The sequence below is a fragment of the Phasianus colchicus genome, chromosome 3 (genome assembly GCF_987193195.1).
Source record: "Phasianus colchicus chromosome 3, bPhaCol1.hap1.1, whole genome shotgun sequence".
Classification (NCBI taxonomy): domain Eukaryota; kingdom Metazoa; phylum Chordata; class Aves; order Galliformes; family Phasianidae; genus Phasianus; species Phasianus colchicus.
Genome location: NC_143438.1, coordinates 73,052,260 through 73,066,875, shown reverse-complemented (window position 1 = coordinate 73,066,875; position 14,616 = coordinate 73,052,260). Strand labels below are relative to the sequence as shown.

The window sequence follows — 14,616 nt, the reverse complement described above, 5'->3', positions numbered from 1 at the left end:
CGTTTGCAGCTTCTTTGAAGTCTGTCAAATCCCGATGTCTTGTATAATCTTACACCTCAAATAGATTTAGAAGTACTGTAGCAGCAACTCTAAGACTAACAGCGTCAGAAACACAGAAGTCAGGTTTTCCCCATCCATCACTTCACAGATGAGGACGGGAGGGATAAAATTTTCATTGACACCTCATAGAGCACACACAGCAAATGTATACTCTGTTCTTCTGCTTTGAAGATACCGTCAAGCACTCCACTGACAGCCATTCCTGTTCCTGCTTGTTTAGACACAGTTCTGAAACGCAGAGATATGGAACATGAAAAGTATTCAACTTCAGTGATTTCACAGTGTGATGACAATGTTATATATTACAGATCCATTGCACATCCAAGTTTAAAACACACACAAGTCCTGCAGTTTGAACTATAATTCAAGCTATTTGGGAGAAGAAAAAAAAAAGAGTTGTGACCCTGAGCTCTTCATGAACTTCAACCATTTGGAGAGGGAAAAACAAAAGTCATACTCACCTCCACATGGCTGCCAGGCAAGAAAACTCTCATTTCAGCACTGTGGATGCAAAGGGAGTCTGTGCCCAGTAACTAAGCAGAAAGAGCTCCATGGTGATCCTGCATTAGCTGCATGGAAGGATTTTCAGTTCTCTTTTCTCCAGCTGAGGAGTGAGCATCCATTGGACCAGGGGACAGTGTAGTCACCCAGGCTGGCATGCGAAGCTGAGCTACCAACAGCTTGTTTAATGTTTGTTTCTAATGCAAAGATGCGGGGTCAGGCACAGCATTTCTCTTCAACAAACGCTTCTAGCTCTCACTCCATGAAGTCAAGCTTACTTAGTACTTGCAGCTGGAAACACAGATTACCCAGTGTGCCCATGGCAGGAGGATGGAACTAGATGTTCTATAAAGTCTCTTCCAACCCAAGCCATTCTGTAGGGGACGAAGAAACCCATAACCTTACAGTCTCCTACAGAGCAGTCCCTGATGATACCAACAGACACTGTTGGGAGTTTGATCACCAAAGAAGTACATGCATATTTGCTCTAATTTGGCCTTCCAGTTCATGTAAATGCCTAGTGTGGCAAATCTGAAGAGGGATTTTAATTAAAATTCTAGACTTCCTTCTACCAAGTCTGCTTCCTTCTATCAACTTGCCAAATGAATCCTCCTTACTATTAGAAATCTATTCCAGATGATAAACAGACTCATGTTTAAAACATTGATAGACTGTTGTTTAATGCATATGGTACTGAAAGAGTTTCCTGAAATATTTTATCCTACACATCCAGAAACACTACTGTTTGTGAGATGAACGAAACTAGGTTTCAAGAACTGCACACACCAAGAACAAACTTTGCCTATTTAGTAGGCCAAAGGTATTTATACATAAAAATGCACTTTCCTCATTTTAAGAAGATCTAACAAGTCAAAATTTTTAAGTAATTACTTCTACTGCTCACACTTACCCTTCCAATAAGCTTGCCATATAGTCAGAAGGACTCCTGCTTAGAGGGAGAGCAATATTAAATGCAAGCTCACTTCCCAGCAAAGCAATATCCTGTTTACCATTCCAAAAAGGCATATAGGAATTTACAACTACTGTGTATTTCCTTCTCAACATTTCATGTTAAAGGTTCAGGCTACATTGTACAGGCTTAAAATAAATGCTATGCAGAACTCAGCATTGAGAATTGCTGCTGAAGAGAAGCATGCACTTTTCTGCAGATATTTATAGCCTTCTCTGCTCCTGTGATGAGCAATTTGGAGGGGTAAAGCATTCAACATTTTACTTCCATTCAGAAACTACACAGTGATTTTATGCCTTTTAAACTCCACAAGCCTAAATGTCCCATGACTCACTTTCTAGTAATTCTTTTCATTAAATTCCATTGACTGATGAGCTAAAACTGGATAATAGGTACAGAGAAAAAAGCATGGAGTTTCTATTAAAAATGTAGATATTTTGTTATCTATTTTTGAGCAATCACTAGTTGTGTCTTATATTACAAGCTGTGATAATTTTCTGTGATAATCCTTGTAATAGAAATTTAAAGCAAAAAAACCAAACACGATGACTTGTAAAAGAACTGAGAAAGTTTCTTTTAAGTACAGGCAGTAAGGTATGAAATCTCTGCAGCTGTATCACTGATGTAATATCACCAGTAAAGGCAGGGGTATAGATGATTTAGGGTTAGTAACATACTGAATGCAGAAAAGTAAAGTGAAAATATTCCAAAAATTATAATGAAAGCCACAAAGGACCTCAGAGAAATCAGAGTTTCCAAGACTCCCAGATATTCAGTGCATGCACAGGATTTGATCAAGATGCACGCAGGCATTTTTATCTCAGTTCCTACTAAGACTAAAGAATACAGTTGTCGCTCTGTAAATCCAGATATTTTTTGGCAAATTCTGCAGGTGAAGTACATACTTGGAAAAAAAGTAGAAATGGAGATGTAATCTTCAGGATAAGAAAGCTTTTCTGTGTTATGCATAAAGATGGAAACTGGTGTAGATATTTTTGAATATGTTTTAAGATTCATAAAAAGGGTTTAAATCTCCATGCCTTCTTTCCAGAAGTCAGTGACTTTGTTAGCTGATGGAAAAAAATAAAGAGATTTTCTCATTTCTCTCTCTTGAATTTGCAGTCCAGATTCAAAAGTGTCACTCTTGTGCAAAATATTACACTTCAGCTTCAAAATGATCGTAAGATAAAAAGAAAGTCACATCTCATTAATAGGTGCACAGCCTGGCAAAGACAGGAACTTCTGTGACCAAAATTAGATTTAGGATTGTCTGGCTGTGTGGCTTTTGGAAAACCATTTGACTTCCTTTCTTTGCCCATTAGAAAAGACTTCCCACAATAATACTGAAAAATCACCTGTAGGCTGTGGTGACTGTGAAAGAGTATCTGCAATGTCATAGTGCAGAGCTGGGAAATTAAATATATAAATAGCACCACGTGCAACTGCCCCACATCCTTCCTGGATTCAAAAGAGCATTACTTTAAAATAGATATGCCTAATGACCAACTTCTATTTCAAAGCAGCATTATCAGGAGGAGAAATGTTTCTTATTATTTGTCATGATAAATAGCAAATGCAGATAGTAATGTAAATGCAAATAATGCAAGTAATGTAAATGCAAATAGTAACTACTAAACTGTACGCATTTTGCAGATGAGTTCTCAAGTGGCTAATCATCCTTAATGTCTCATTCTTGTCCTCCAATGGGACCTTCACTTACATTTTACATGCATTATGAATTTTAATGCTGTGTTGTTAAATCATGCTACACCAGGCATGAGAGAGTAGGACAAACATCACTGCCTCTATTTGTTAGTGAACCTGAGGTAGATTCAAGTAATGCTCCTCAACTCACCCTGCAAAGCAGCTGAAAAGACAGTACTTGAAGCCACTGTCCTGGCCTCTGTGTTGCCTTGCTCTTTGCAGTCTCTCCTCTGGAGTTGCCCTCGTTAGTTTCCATACCCTGCCTTTCACCTTTAGAAAATGTTCCCTTCACTTATCACAAAGCTCTGCCTGCCAATAACATAGGCCAAGGACATCAGCAAGTGGAGGCTCTGATGGAGCTCTTACCCTTGTGCTCTTCAGAGTCATCTCAATTGCATTTTGCAGTTTCTAAGGCCCAAGGCACGAAAAATGCAGATTTTGTAAGTCAGGCAGTCTTTTCTAATACCCATATAACTGCACACACACTGAGAACGATAGAATGAAACACCAAAAAGACTTGGAAAATTAAAATATAACATAAACTAAAGGAGGCTGGCCTGTTCTGAAGTGAAACCAAACTGCAAGCCAAAGACAGCGCAGAATATAAAGTTGTCATGAAGGTCCCTCTTCCATGTGCCGAGAAGGTAAATAAGAAGGGAGATATCTGAAGTCTTCCACCAGGTGCTTGTACAACATATTTATGAAACAACTATAAGTCACTGCTCCATAGCTGGTCAAATCTTCATGCAAATGGTTTGGAGCTTCCAGAAGTAACTATGGACAAAATATTACTTCTTTCCATTACACACATGGTGAACACACGGTGGATGCCTTTTCCTTAGAGACATTCAAGGTGAAGCTGGACAGGGCTCTGAGCACTTGATGTAGCTATAGACATCCCTATTAACTGCAGGGCATTTGGACCAGATGACCTTTCCAGGTCTCTTCCAACTCAAACAATTCTATGATTCTATGATACGTGATCAGGCTCACATATCATTTAGCAGAAAAGAGAACAAAAAAAATCAAGAAGTTTTTCTTCCAGAAAGTCTTGAATTTTCCCATTCAAGAGTGAGCTGTGATGCACGCATCATTAATTTCTATGCAGAAAACATTGTTCACTTCAACCAGCAATTAGTGGTAACATTTCTATCCTGTGCAATGATGAGATTTTTATGCTAATCATTACGCAGCAGTAAATTAATCATTTGGGCACATTTAGATGATATGTATATTTCATGAGACAGATATAGATATCAAGATTGGTTTGATATTTACTCATGGCAAATGGAAGAGTCTCAAACTGTTACGGGGGGAGCATACTAATTAAATATACCAGAAACGTTTGCAGTGTAACAGCAGAAGAAGCTGTTTCCTTGTCCCAAGAAATAGCTCTCTTTCTTTGCTTTTAATTATTTTAGGGGAGGTAAAAATCTTGTGGGATTGAAATTCCAATAATGTTTTGACTTACGAAGAACAAAAGCAGCAACTTGCTTTCTGATCCCCTATTTTTCCTTTTATTACTGGCAAAATTACCTATGTTACATTGTGTAGAATTGAAAAGAGATTTTTCATCAGCACTTGTGCTATCATCTAGTTGGGTAAATGAATTATGTATCTGACTCGTCCCTCTGTAACTATGTCTGAAAGCTTTGCGTTGTAGCAAACAGGAAGCCTGCCCAGGGGCTTCCCTTCTTCTCATCGGATGCGAGAGATTTGTAATACCTTCAGGAAAATGTTTATTTGAAATTGAAATTTTTTGACACGTATTTAAATACTACTGCTCTTTTTTTCAGCTCTAAGCTCACAGACCTTTTCAGGCAAAAAGCAATCTAGTCCAAAGCTGACAGTATTTTATTTTATCAGAGGGAAACATATACGTGGTCTCTGTATCTTAGAATGTCATCAAAATACTTATGGAAAGCACATATTTATGACAGCTGATGCTGACAATAATAGTAATAGAAATACAATCCTCAGCTTCTGCTTTCTCAGTTAAGGTAAGACAACAGTGTCACAGTGGTGTACAAGTGGAAAGTAAAGTTATGTTGCTAGACCTGGATCACTTAAGAAGTGTTCATGAACTGAAAACTGACTATCCTATATATGTTTAATTGCCAGCTATTGGAAAAGCATAATTGCTACACTGAGCGTGGATAAAGAGGAGCTGTTGCACAGCGAGTACAAAAACCCACAGGGAAAGAAATTTATTACCATCTCTCCGTTATGGAAATTTTTGAGAGGTACATCTCAACGAGCAAGGACATCAGGAGAATAATGCGAGCATCTGAAACTTAAGATCTGAGAACCATTACAAGTCAGACAAAATAGAACAGGTGAGTCAAAAAGATCAATCTTATTTTAATAAAACCCTGCTTTTTTAGGGAAAAAAAAAAGACTGGTTTTCAATTCAAGAAATACAAGTTTTAATTTTACTGTTAACATAACAGAAAGATTGTGATTTTGATTCCTGAATTATTTTTTTTTTACATCTGTTCTGCAGGTCTTCTATGCATCCAAAGTTGCTCTGAAGGTTCACTTTTCATCAGGAGCATGACCTTAGTTTCTAAGGCTTATCTTATTTAATCGATGAGCCAACAAACTCATCTTGGGATGTACCGTGGAGTCAACGCACATACAGCAGCATTGTTCTCCTCTCCAGAGACCATTCCTGACTCCAAAGACATCAAAAGATCTGACTTGAGGCATTTAAGAATTTAATTCATCTACAGATGAAAAAACCACACAAATAAAGCCTGTTTTGAGGTGAGCACAGGTGAAGACTTGTAACAACAAATATAATTTCACTGAAAACTCTCCTGAACTTCTGATGTGCAAAGCACCATACCTCAAGGAAAAAGGTTTTAGAACAAAAATGAAGAAGTATCCAGTAATATCTGTGAAGGTCAAAAGGTTGCATTCAGAGGCAGCTGAGGGTCCATCAGTGATACGCACCACTTGCTACGCTTTCGTCATGTAAGTAAGAAAAAACAAACACATGTCACGCCTTGAAAGCAGAGGAAATTTTGGTATCTTTCTCTAAATAGTATTTCTTCAAAAACTAAATAGCAGGATATCTCTAGGCACCCCTTATGTTCCTGAAATGATTTGGAAGAAAAATTGGAATATTTAATAGAGTTGATGTGGCAAACAGGTATCGCAGTTATTAATCCCATAAAAATGAATGGCTCATCATAAAGCTATTGCTCAACTACTGAACTCATAAACAGCACCAGAGATGGGCTGCCATTCAGTTTAACACCCTGTTACATTAGTTGTTTTGTGTTGATTAGACTGCAACACTTGGTCACATCAGTAAGGCTGCCTGTTGCAAAACTTAAAAGGAGAAGAAATCACCACGTCACAAAGAAATGAGAAGAAATAAATGCCCCATAACATTTCCCAACAGCAGTCACATCTTATCTCTTGACAGCTCTGAAAGTTTGAATATACATAATCTTTCAGCAGGAAAACAAAACAACAACCAACCAAAAGCAAGAATTAAATTCCCACATTTATTCTTCCTTGAAAGTGCCCAGCGCCAGGGTCCTCTTGCCTCTGTTCCAGCAGAGAAGGGCACCCCAGCAAAGAGGGCTGTTCTGTGAATGGCTCCAGCATCAGGAATCAAAATCTGCTTTTATGCTTCGTTTGGACATCAGCTGGCAGGTAGTGAAGGTCACGGATCACAACTCTGATGGCTGTTTCTGGAACATCATGGATTTCAGAGAAAAACTGCCACATGCAATTCTCTGCATATCACCGTGGGGAGTTTTCCATCAGAAAGAAGGGGACAAGGCACAGATTTCTGTGGGGAGGTGACCAAAAACACATGGGAGCTGCTGCTGTCTAGAGATCTGGACATCCTGTTACTGACTTCCTATCCTCTATCCCGGTTTATCTGAATCTTTCATGAAGTAACTTTTAATAAGATTTAACAGCAGGAACTGAGTGAACTATTAAAAGCCGTGCTATTTTACTAGTTTGACCATTTTACCATACATTACCATTAAAACAGCTGAGATAAATTTGTTGTGGGACTGAAAAGCACATTATTATCTTAAAAGTGTAAGAAAAAAAGATTAATTGCACATCATTTGAATACACGGGCTGAAAGACAGAAAATAAATCCATGAATACGTACTCAACACAATAATTATTCTGATGCAACAAATTTATTTTGTTGTATTTTTCCTACTGCAAATGATCAGTTTGCATACAAATGATTACTTCATCATACCAAAGAGATACCATACTTTCATGAGAAATTTTAAAAGTATTCAGGAAACTGTGAAAATCACAAATGGAAAACGTTAAAACAGCAAAAAGAACCAGGAATGTGTAAGAGAGTATATGCTTTGAGGAAAACAGACAAAATAATGTGCAAAATCAGGGTGAAAAAAGGAATTTCCCACAGCTGTAGACCACATGTATTAGGGGACTCACAGTCTTTACTGATGAACAGAAATCTTCTCTCTTGACTCTTTATTACCTTGGCAGCATCTCTTCCATGTCAGCAATTATATAGGAGACAACAGTCCAAACAGCAGCACAGAGATTCATCTGGTTTGGATCCTGAACTGTCATCGTGTCCCCTTGAGAATGATGAAACCAGAAGTATTTACTGAGGTCATCACGCAAGCTGGCACCTACCGAGAAAAATGGGCAATATTCCATTATAGCAATACAAATATTTAAAGCAGACAATAAAACTTGAATCCATTTCTGCACTGCTTATTATTAAATCCACATACAACTGTATAAAGTTCGATATAATAACCGCGCAGAGCCATGGCATGTGCTGTTTGTAGGTTTATGTTAGCTGACCTGAGTCTACACGTGACAGCATAACTTCACACCAGGAGAAAACTGCACTTCCCCAGAGAGATTCGTTCCCCCTGTAACAGTGTGCACCCATTTCCATCTAAGACTACCAGAGTCCAATCAGTAAAATCCACACAATAACTCACACACAGCAGCACTTCCTTCAGTTCTTAATTCCACACAATTCTTTAGTCATGAGACCTTGTATCAATATTTATGTCTACTCTGTTGATTAGTAATTGGTTAGTCATGAGTCCTTTTCTTGCTGCTACCTGTGTGCAGAAAAGCTTTTTGATTCTGATTCTGAGACTCAGTTCACCACAATGATGTGCTGTTTCAGAGCAGTTTTCCAGATCACCTGAGATAACCCAGCACGCTACATCACATGTCAAGAGTCCCTGTCACCCAAGGGCAGATGCAAGTTGGGTAATGGAAGCCACGGCTCTTTCTAGTCAGGCACAAATGGCTCCCTCTGGGACACAGAAAGGTCTGAGCTTCCTCGAGCAGTGTGGGCTCAGGGAGTACAAATACTGCTGGTGAGGAGTCACTCAGGGCCTCAAAGAAGAATGAAAGCAAAAGAAGTGGAAGAAGCTGCTGTCCAACAGACACTGCAGCAGAGACACTGGTGAGGTGTTTGTGACTTCTCTTCCTGGCCCTCCTCCACGTGGTCCAGCATCCACTGCCTCACCCTGACAACCTTTCTCCTTGCTATTAATTCACTTTGAGTTCACTATCCTCGCCTCTTCTTTCTGCTTTTATCCCAGAACCCCAGGATGGCTGAGGCTGGCAGGACCCTCTGGGCCATCTGGCTCACTCCTGCTCCAGTAGGGACACTCACAGAGGGGCCCAGTCCCCAAAGGAGGAGACCTCAGGGCCTCTGGGCAACCTGTGCCAGTGCTCTGACACCGCACAGCACAGCAGTGCTGCCTGCTGCTCAGAACGACCAACAGTGCTCCAGTTTGTGCCCACGGCCTCTTGTCCTGGCACTGTGCACCACTGTCTTCTCAACATCTTCCTTCAGGTGTTTATGTAGACTGATGAGGTCCCCCAGAACCTCCTCTTCTCCATGCTGAACAGGCCCAGCTCTCTCTTCCTCTTCTCACAGGAGTGGGGCTGTAGGTCTTGCAGCATCTTCAAAACCCTGCTGGACTCTCTCCAGTATGTCCATATCTCACATATTGAGGAGTCCAAAACCAGACACAGCTTCCGTCTTCTTTTCATTTCATCAGCTTCCATTTGCTTTATATTACTGTAAACAACTCTCCCATTGTAAGAAAACTTTGTCTAAAATTTAGAAAATAAGTAAATGTGGTATTTGCCAACACCACATTGATTCCCTGCTTGTAATTTCTGGGTGTTGATTCATTTACTCTGCAAAATGCTGAGGTATAGAAGGCCTGCAGCTCTCTGTGTAGGAAGCTGCTAGCACAAAAGCAGAGCAGAAAAAATAAGTTTTGATATGAGTTAAAGAGTAAGAGCTATGGGCCACAGTCAGAAACATAGACTGAAATTACTCCTACTATATTAAGTACTATTAAGTACTAACATCAGGACTGTTTGATTATAAATAAGAAATAAATAAATAATTTATATCTTTACTTACAAGCAGTGGAAAATCAGCATCAGATGATGAGGGCTTTGATAAATTCACATGCGTTGATAAGACTTGCTATACTGATTTTTTTTTTCACTGAGATGCGTGAAGCCTTTGATGAGAATGAAAGAATAATTTCTCACAACATAACTGCACATTCCTATAATACATATCTTTTGATCACTCACATGGTCATCCAGGATATAGTCCAGCTCTTGCTGTGTAATTCCTGTTGTAATTGGAACTCATCTAGACTGCTTGTTTCACTACTCTTTTAGAGAGAAGGAAAACAAAAGTGTTTTTTCCCATCTGATATGAAGATACTTTCATAAGACATGATATGCAGAAAGACCGAAGGCTGCAACATATGCTTACATGGTTTTGTGATTTCATTTAAGAGGCTCTTCATGCTCAAGAAACTTATTTACCATTGACTTGAATCCATGCTGTCCTGCCGAAGTCTATGGGTTTGTTACAGGTTCTGAATTATGTTCCAGTAATTGTAACATTCAATTTATGTCAACTCATAGTCACTTTTTAAATTTTATTCTGAATTATTTTAAATATCTGCAATCATGAAGTAATTGAGCTATGATAAGTTCTTTAACTGATGGAATTCTGCCTTACAGACGCATTACAAGTTAAGTCACTGAGGCAAATCCATTACAATTTTTGAACATTTTAATGAGAATCACAGCAAAAATGAATAGCCTGGAATTTGTACTAGACATTCCACTAATCATAGTAGTTATGAACTTAGAGGGTAGTGGTGTTTTTTTTTTTCACTGTGAATGGAACAAGTATAAATATGTTCACTTTGTAATGTTTAACTCTGCAAAATTCTGAAATATCTGTTTCTCTAAATTGATATAAAAATCAGATAATGATGTAACTTTATGTAACTTTGACGCCAAGCAATTACTGTTTAAAAACTCATGCAGAAGGATTTGTTACAAATGTCAGAACAGAAAATATTGAGGAGTTCCTGAATTGTCCATGCTGACTCTTTAAAGTCTTTGGCTATTATTGAAGTCAGTGACCTGTAAACATCTCATGAGACTAATGAAAAGACCCAAAGAAAGGAGTTTCATCCTATGTAATTAGAAACAAACATGAAAATCTATATTCTTGGCTTTGAATACAAGAGAAGTGTATGGCAGAGCACCCAGCACAAGCCTCTAGACATGAAACACCCCGGGACACAGATATAACTGTAAACAATTTTCACATCTCCTTCTCCAAATATGAGACTCCTCTATATTGATGTTAGTTGCCAGAAGATATTTATGGCTTTCAGAGGTCGCCAGGCTGTGGGAAGATGCTGAATATTGCCCCTTCACCAGCACATATCACGGATTGAATACAACCTGTGCAAATAACTGTGAAGAGGGAAATTCTGAGAGGCTCTGCAAACAGAAGTCATGTTGGATTACTTAAAGTCAGTAGGATCCCACAGCACTTTTTCTAATGTACAAAAAAGAAAAAAAAAAAAAAAAATCCCTTTACATATAAACAGTTATCCCACAGAATTTAGGTGAAAGGGAGATAATTCTGCATACTACTTTGGACAGTAGATTAGCTGGCTGACCTTAGTGGATCCAACATAGACACTGTATTATTAAATCTTCTCAAGCAAAATCTGGCCAGTAGCCAAATTTGTCTCTCCCAGAAGTTTGAAAGTTATTGAGAAATCAGAAAAATTCACTTACATACAAATTTTAAAGCACTAATTACCAATTACTTTGTGCTATTTCTTGTTGTTGTTGTTTTGTTTTTCCCACTGGAGAGTTTTGTTGTTATTATTTAGATGGTGTAAACTCCCTGAGGAACAGCAGATACATACAGTAACAAATGGAAGTTTACTTTTGCAAGCTATATAAGCTAGCAGTCAAGAAAAAACAGGTGAGTAGCCATGTCTCATAAATCTGCCAATAAATTATTTACCCATCTCCATGCCAGCTACCTACAAAGTGAATAGCAACAGCCTCACAAGAGCATTGAATGGTCTAATTAAGTACTTAAAAATCCTCAGATGGGAGGTGTTACACAGGTATACATTAGGTAAATAACTCTGATTTCCAGGTGGAACCAATTCACAAACAGAGAAACCAGTGATGGGCTCCATGCTCCACTGTTACATTTTATGCTCTTTTTTTGCTTTCCTTCTGTTCCAGATTGCAGAGCAAGAACACCCATAAAGAAAAAGGGAATGTTTGCCAAACAACCCTCTTTAATTGGCCTTTTTCAGTCTGTTCACATTTACAGTGATGCAAATCACATGAGAAACACTGCTGGCCAATAAGGAATTTAGTGAGAAGCTGCTTTTAGCTGGAGGTAGTAAATGTTATGGCATGAAAATAGGGAATGTTAAAGGCAGCTGCCAAATACTGTACTTATTATTCAAATGCATCAAAAATATTGAAAATCAAAACCTGAAAATAATTAATCAGTTTCAATAAGATACTACATAGATAATTGATTACAGGATGGCAGGAATCCCTCTTTAGCAGAGTAGTGCATTTCAGCTGTCTAAAGGCTGCCTCTTAGGGCCATTTGTGACTCCTTTAGAGCCACAGAAGAAAATCTCATGTCTGGGTAAATGCTGAGGCCAACAGTCCACTCCTGGGTTGGACCGCGTGTCTGCTTAGGGGCATAAAGCACACTCAGTAAGGATCTCCTTGAGGCAATGAGGCACTGCCTTGCTCATCTGTCAGTGGTGGGAAATGCTCACAAACACTCAGCCAATACCTCTGACTTCTCAGTTTGGGCTTTTGGGCTTCTCTGCTGGGGGGGTTTTGCCTTTTTGTTCTTCTGCTCTCAACTCCTGCGATAATTTCCTTATACGTGACCTATTAGTGAGCACTGAGCAAGCTGCTGGTGAAACTGATTTTGCCCTCAGGTTACAGAGCAGAGCAGCACAGCTTGTCCAACTTACTCCATGAAGGCAATTATTTTAAAAATATACAACCAGCATATGCCCTTCTGTGACCAGATGCCTGTTGAAAACTCAGATTGCACTGAGGGGCTTGGGGTGATACTGGTGTCCTCTGAGCTGGCAAAATCATTAATCACAGGGGTCCCCTTTCCACAGCAGGCAGGTGTCCTGTGATCAGACCCCACTTCTAGGAAACATATCATTGCCAGGTGTTGCAGGCCTGCTACACACTGCTCAGCCAGTCCTTCAAACATAAATCCATTTTTCTCCTCCTCCCTTCCACAAGTGCTTCACTGTCCCTTGAGACTAGTCATCTTCCAAGCTTTGCCATCAAGTGCAAGTGTTTCTTCACAGATTGATTCACCATCATGAAGCTGTGAGAAAAACAGAGCAGTGGTGTAAAACTACACCAAAGCAAGTCAATTTCTTTTTACTTTATTAATATAAATTATGGTCACTGTTTCCAGAAGCAATAACCAAACATAACAACCTGCTGCTTTTACCATTGTAAACCCTGCTACCTTTCCATTAGTTCTGTTTGAGACATGCCTGAGCTACTACTGCGACTATGTCCTGCTCCCAGATGGTTGTTACCATGTGCAGTAGGAATAACACTTGCCACCTTCTGTGCTGCTGTACCAGGGGCCTCATCTCCAGGAACCTCATCTATTGTTCCATATGGAGCTCCATGCTGGAGAGAGTGCAATGGAAGCCATCAAAATGCCAAGGTGCCTTGAGCTGTTGTTCTGTAAGAAGAAGCTGAGAGAGGTGTGACTGCTCAGCCTGGAGAAGGCTCAGGGGGATCTTATTAGTGGATTTACTTGAAGGAAGGGAACCAGTCTCTTTGTAGCGCCCGCTAACGGAGAAAAGGTAATTTGCACACATTAAAACACATCTGTACTCAAGAAAACACTTTTTTTTTTTTAAATTTTCATTGTGAAGGTGGTCAAACACTGGCACAGGTTATCCATAAAGGCTGGACAGATGATCCAAAGAAATCCCTTACAGCCTCACCCACCCTGCATGATTCTGCTATCCCTGGTGCCAATTCCTTGACTAATTCAGACATCTCCAGATATACCATAAATACATTTTTTTCAATTCTCATTTTGCTCCTTCATGTCTGGAACTCATTTCTTGAATCTCTGCATGACCAGCTATTTTACAACAGTTTGATGTACTGCATAAGGCAGGTAAAAGCAGCCGCTTTGGTAATTGATAGTGACAATGTATTTTCAGTAATCAGCTGTGTAAGAGTATCTTGATGAAAACCCACACACACGCACTGAGGAATTCTGAAAAACAGTCAATTCTTTCTAGCTCTGATCTCAGCATGAAATGCACACTGTGAATATTAATTGGCTAGTGAGTAGAATATTTACCTGTCTTACAACACATCTTCATCAAACAGCAATTTTTCACACGTTAATAAACTGCCACATTTTTTTCTTGCTAACTTAATTAGATGAGATACTGCTATTGAGATAGAAGGATGAATGAATCACAGAATGAATGATGAGTGTGTCAGTTATGACCAGTGCTTTTTGTCAATCAGCCAGGCACACTGCTGCCTTGATATGCACTGCTGTAACTAGTCATCACTGGAACTGAACTCTACAGACAGACATTTAAGCTTTAAAATTATTTCTCATTTGTGCAATGACTCAAAAATTAGTTACTGATTATTAGCAAAGACAGTTTCCATAAAAACTGAGGTATCTCCAAGGGGGAAAACACGTAATATCTACTAGGTATTTTTTCAGTGCAAAATGTTTTGCATTACATTTCTCCCTACATTTGTTTTCATTTTTGTTTTATACACCAAATAAATGTAATTGCCAAAGGAAGCTCAATGTAAGTCATGTAGTAAGCATGTCTGCTGTACTGCCCTACCAATGGCTTCCCAGCTGTTTTTGCTTCCAACTGAATTCTGTAACACAACATTTTCAGTGAAACTTTCATATACTACTGTTTGTGTCAGGTCTCCTGAGTGTGTTGGGTCTTCATTACTGGAGTTGGATCTTTGGGATA

At 39.1% G+C, this 14,616-nt stretch overlaps 1 protein-coding gene across 3 annotated transcripts in view; it reads right to left on the bottom strand.

Annotated features, from left to right (window-relative positions):
• Positions 1–7,368: 7,368 nt before the first annotated feature.
• Positions 7,369–14,616, bottom strand: part of CPQ (carboxypeptidase Q) — a 160,794-nt gene continuing 153,546 nt past the window's right edge. The window contains exon 8 of one of the 3 annotated variants that reach the window (XM_031591038.2): positions 7,369–7,881. In XM_031591038.2, the coding sequence (XP_031446898.1) occupies positions 7,721–7,881 (161 nt within the window). In that variant the 3' untranslated portion in view covers positions 7,369–7,720. Of the gene's footprint in view, positions 7,882–11,202; positions 12,960–14,616 lie in introns of those variants that run through there. The other 2 variants (XR_016465263.1, XM_090137826.1) reach the window with 2 other exon arrangements.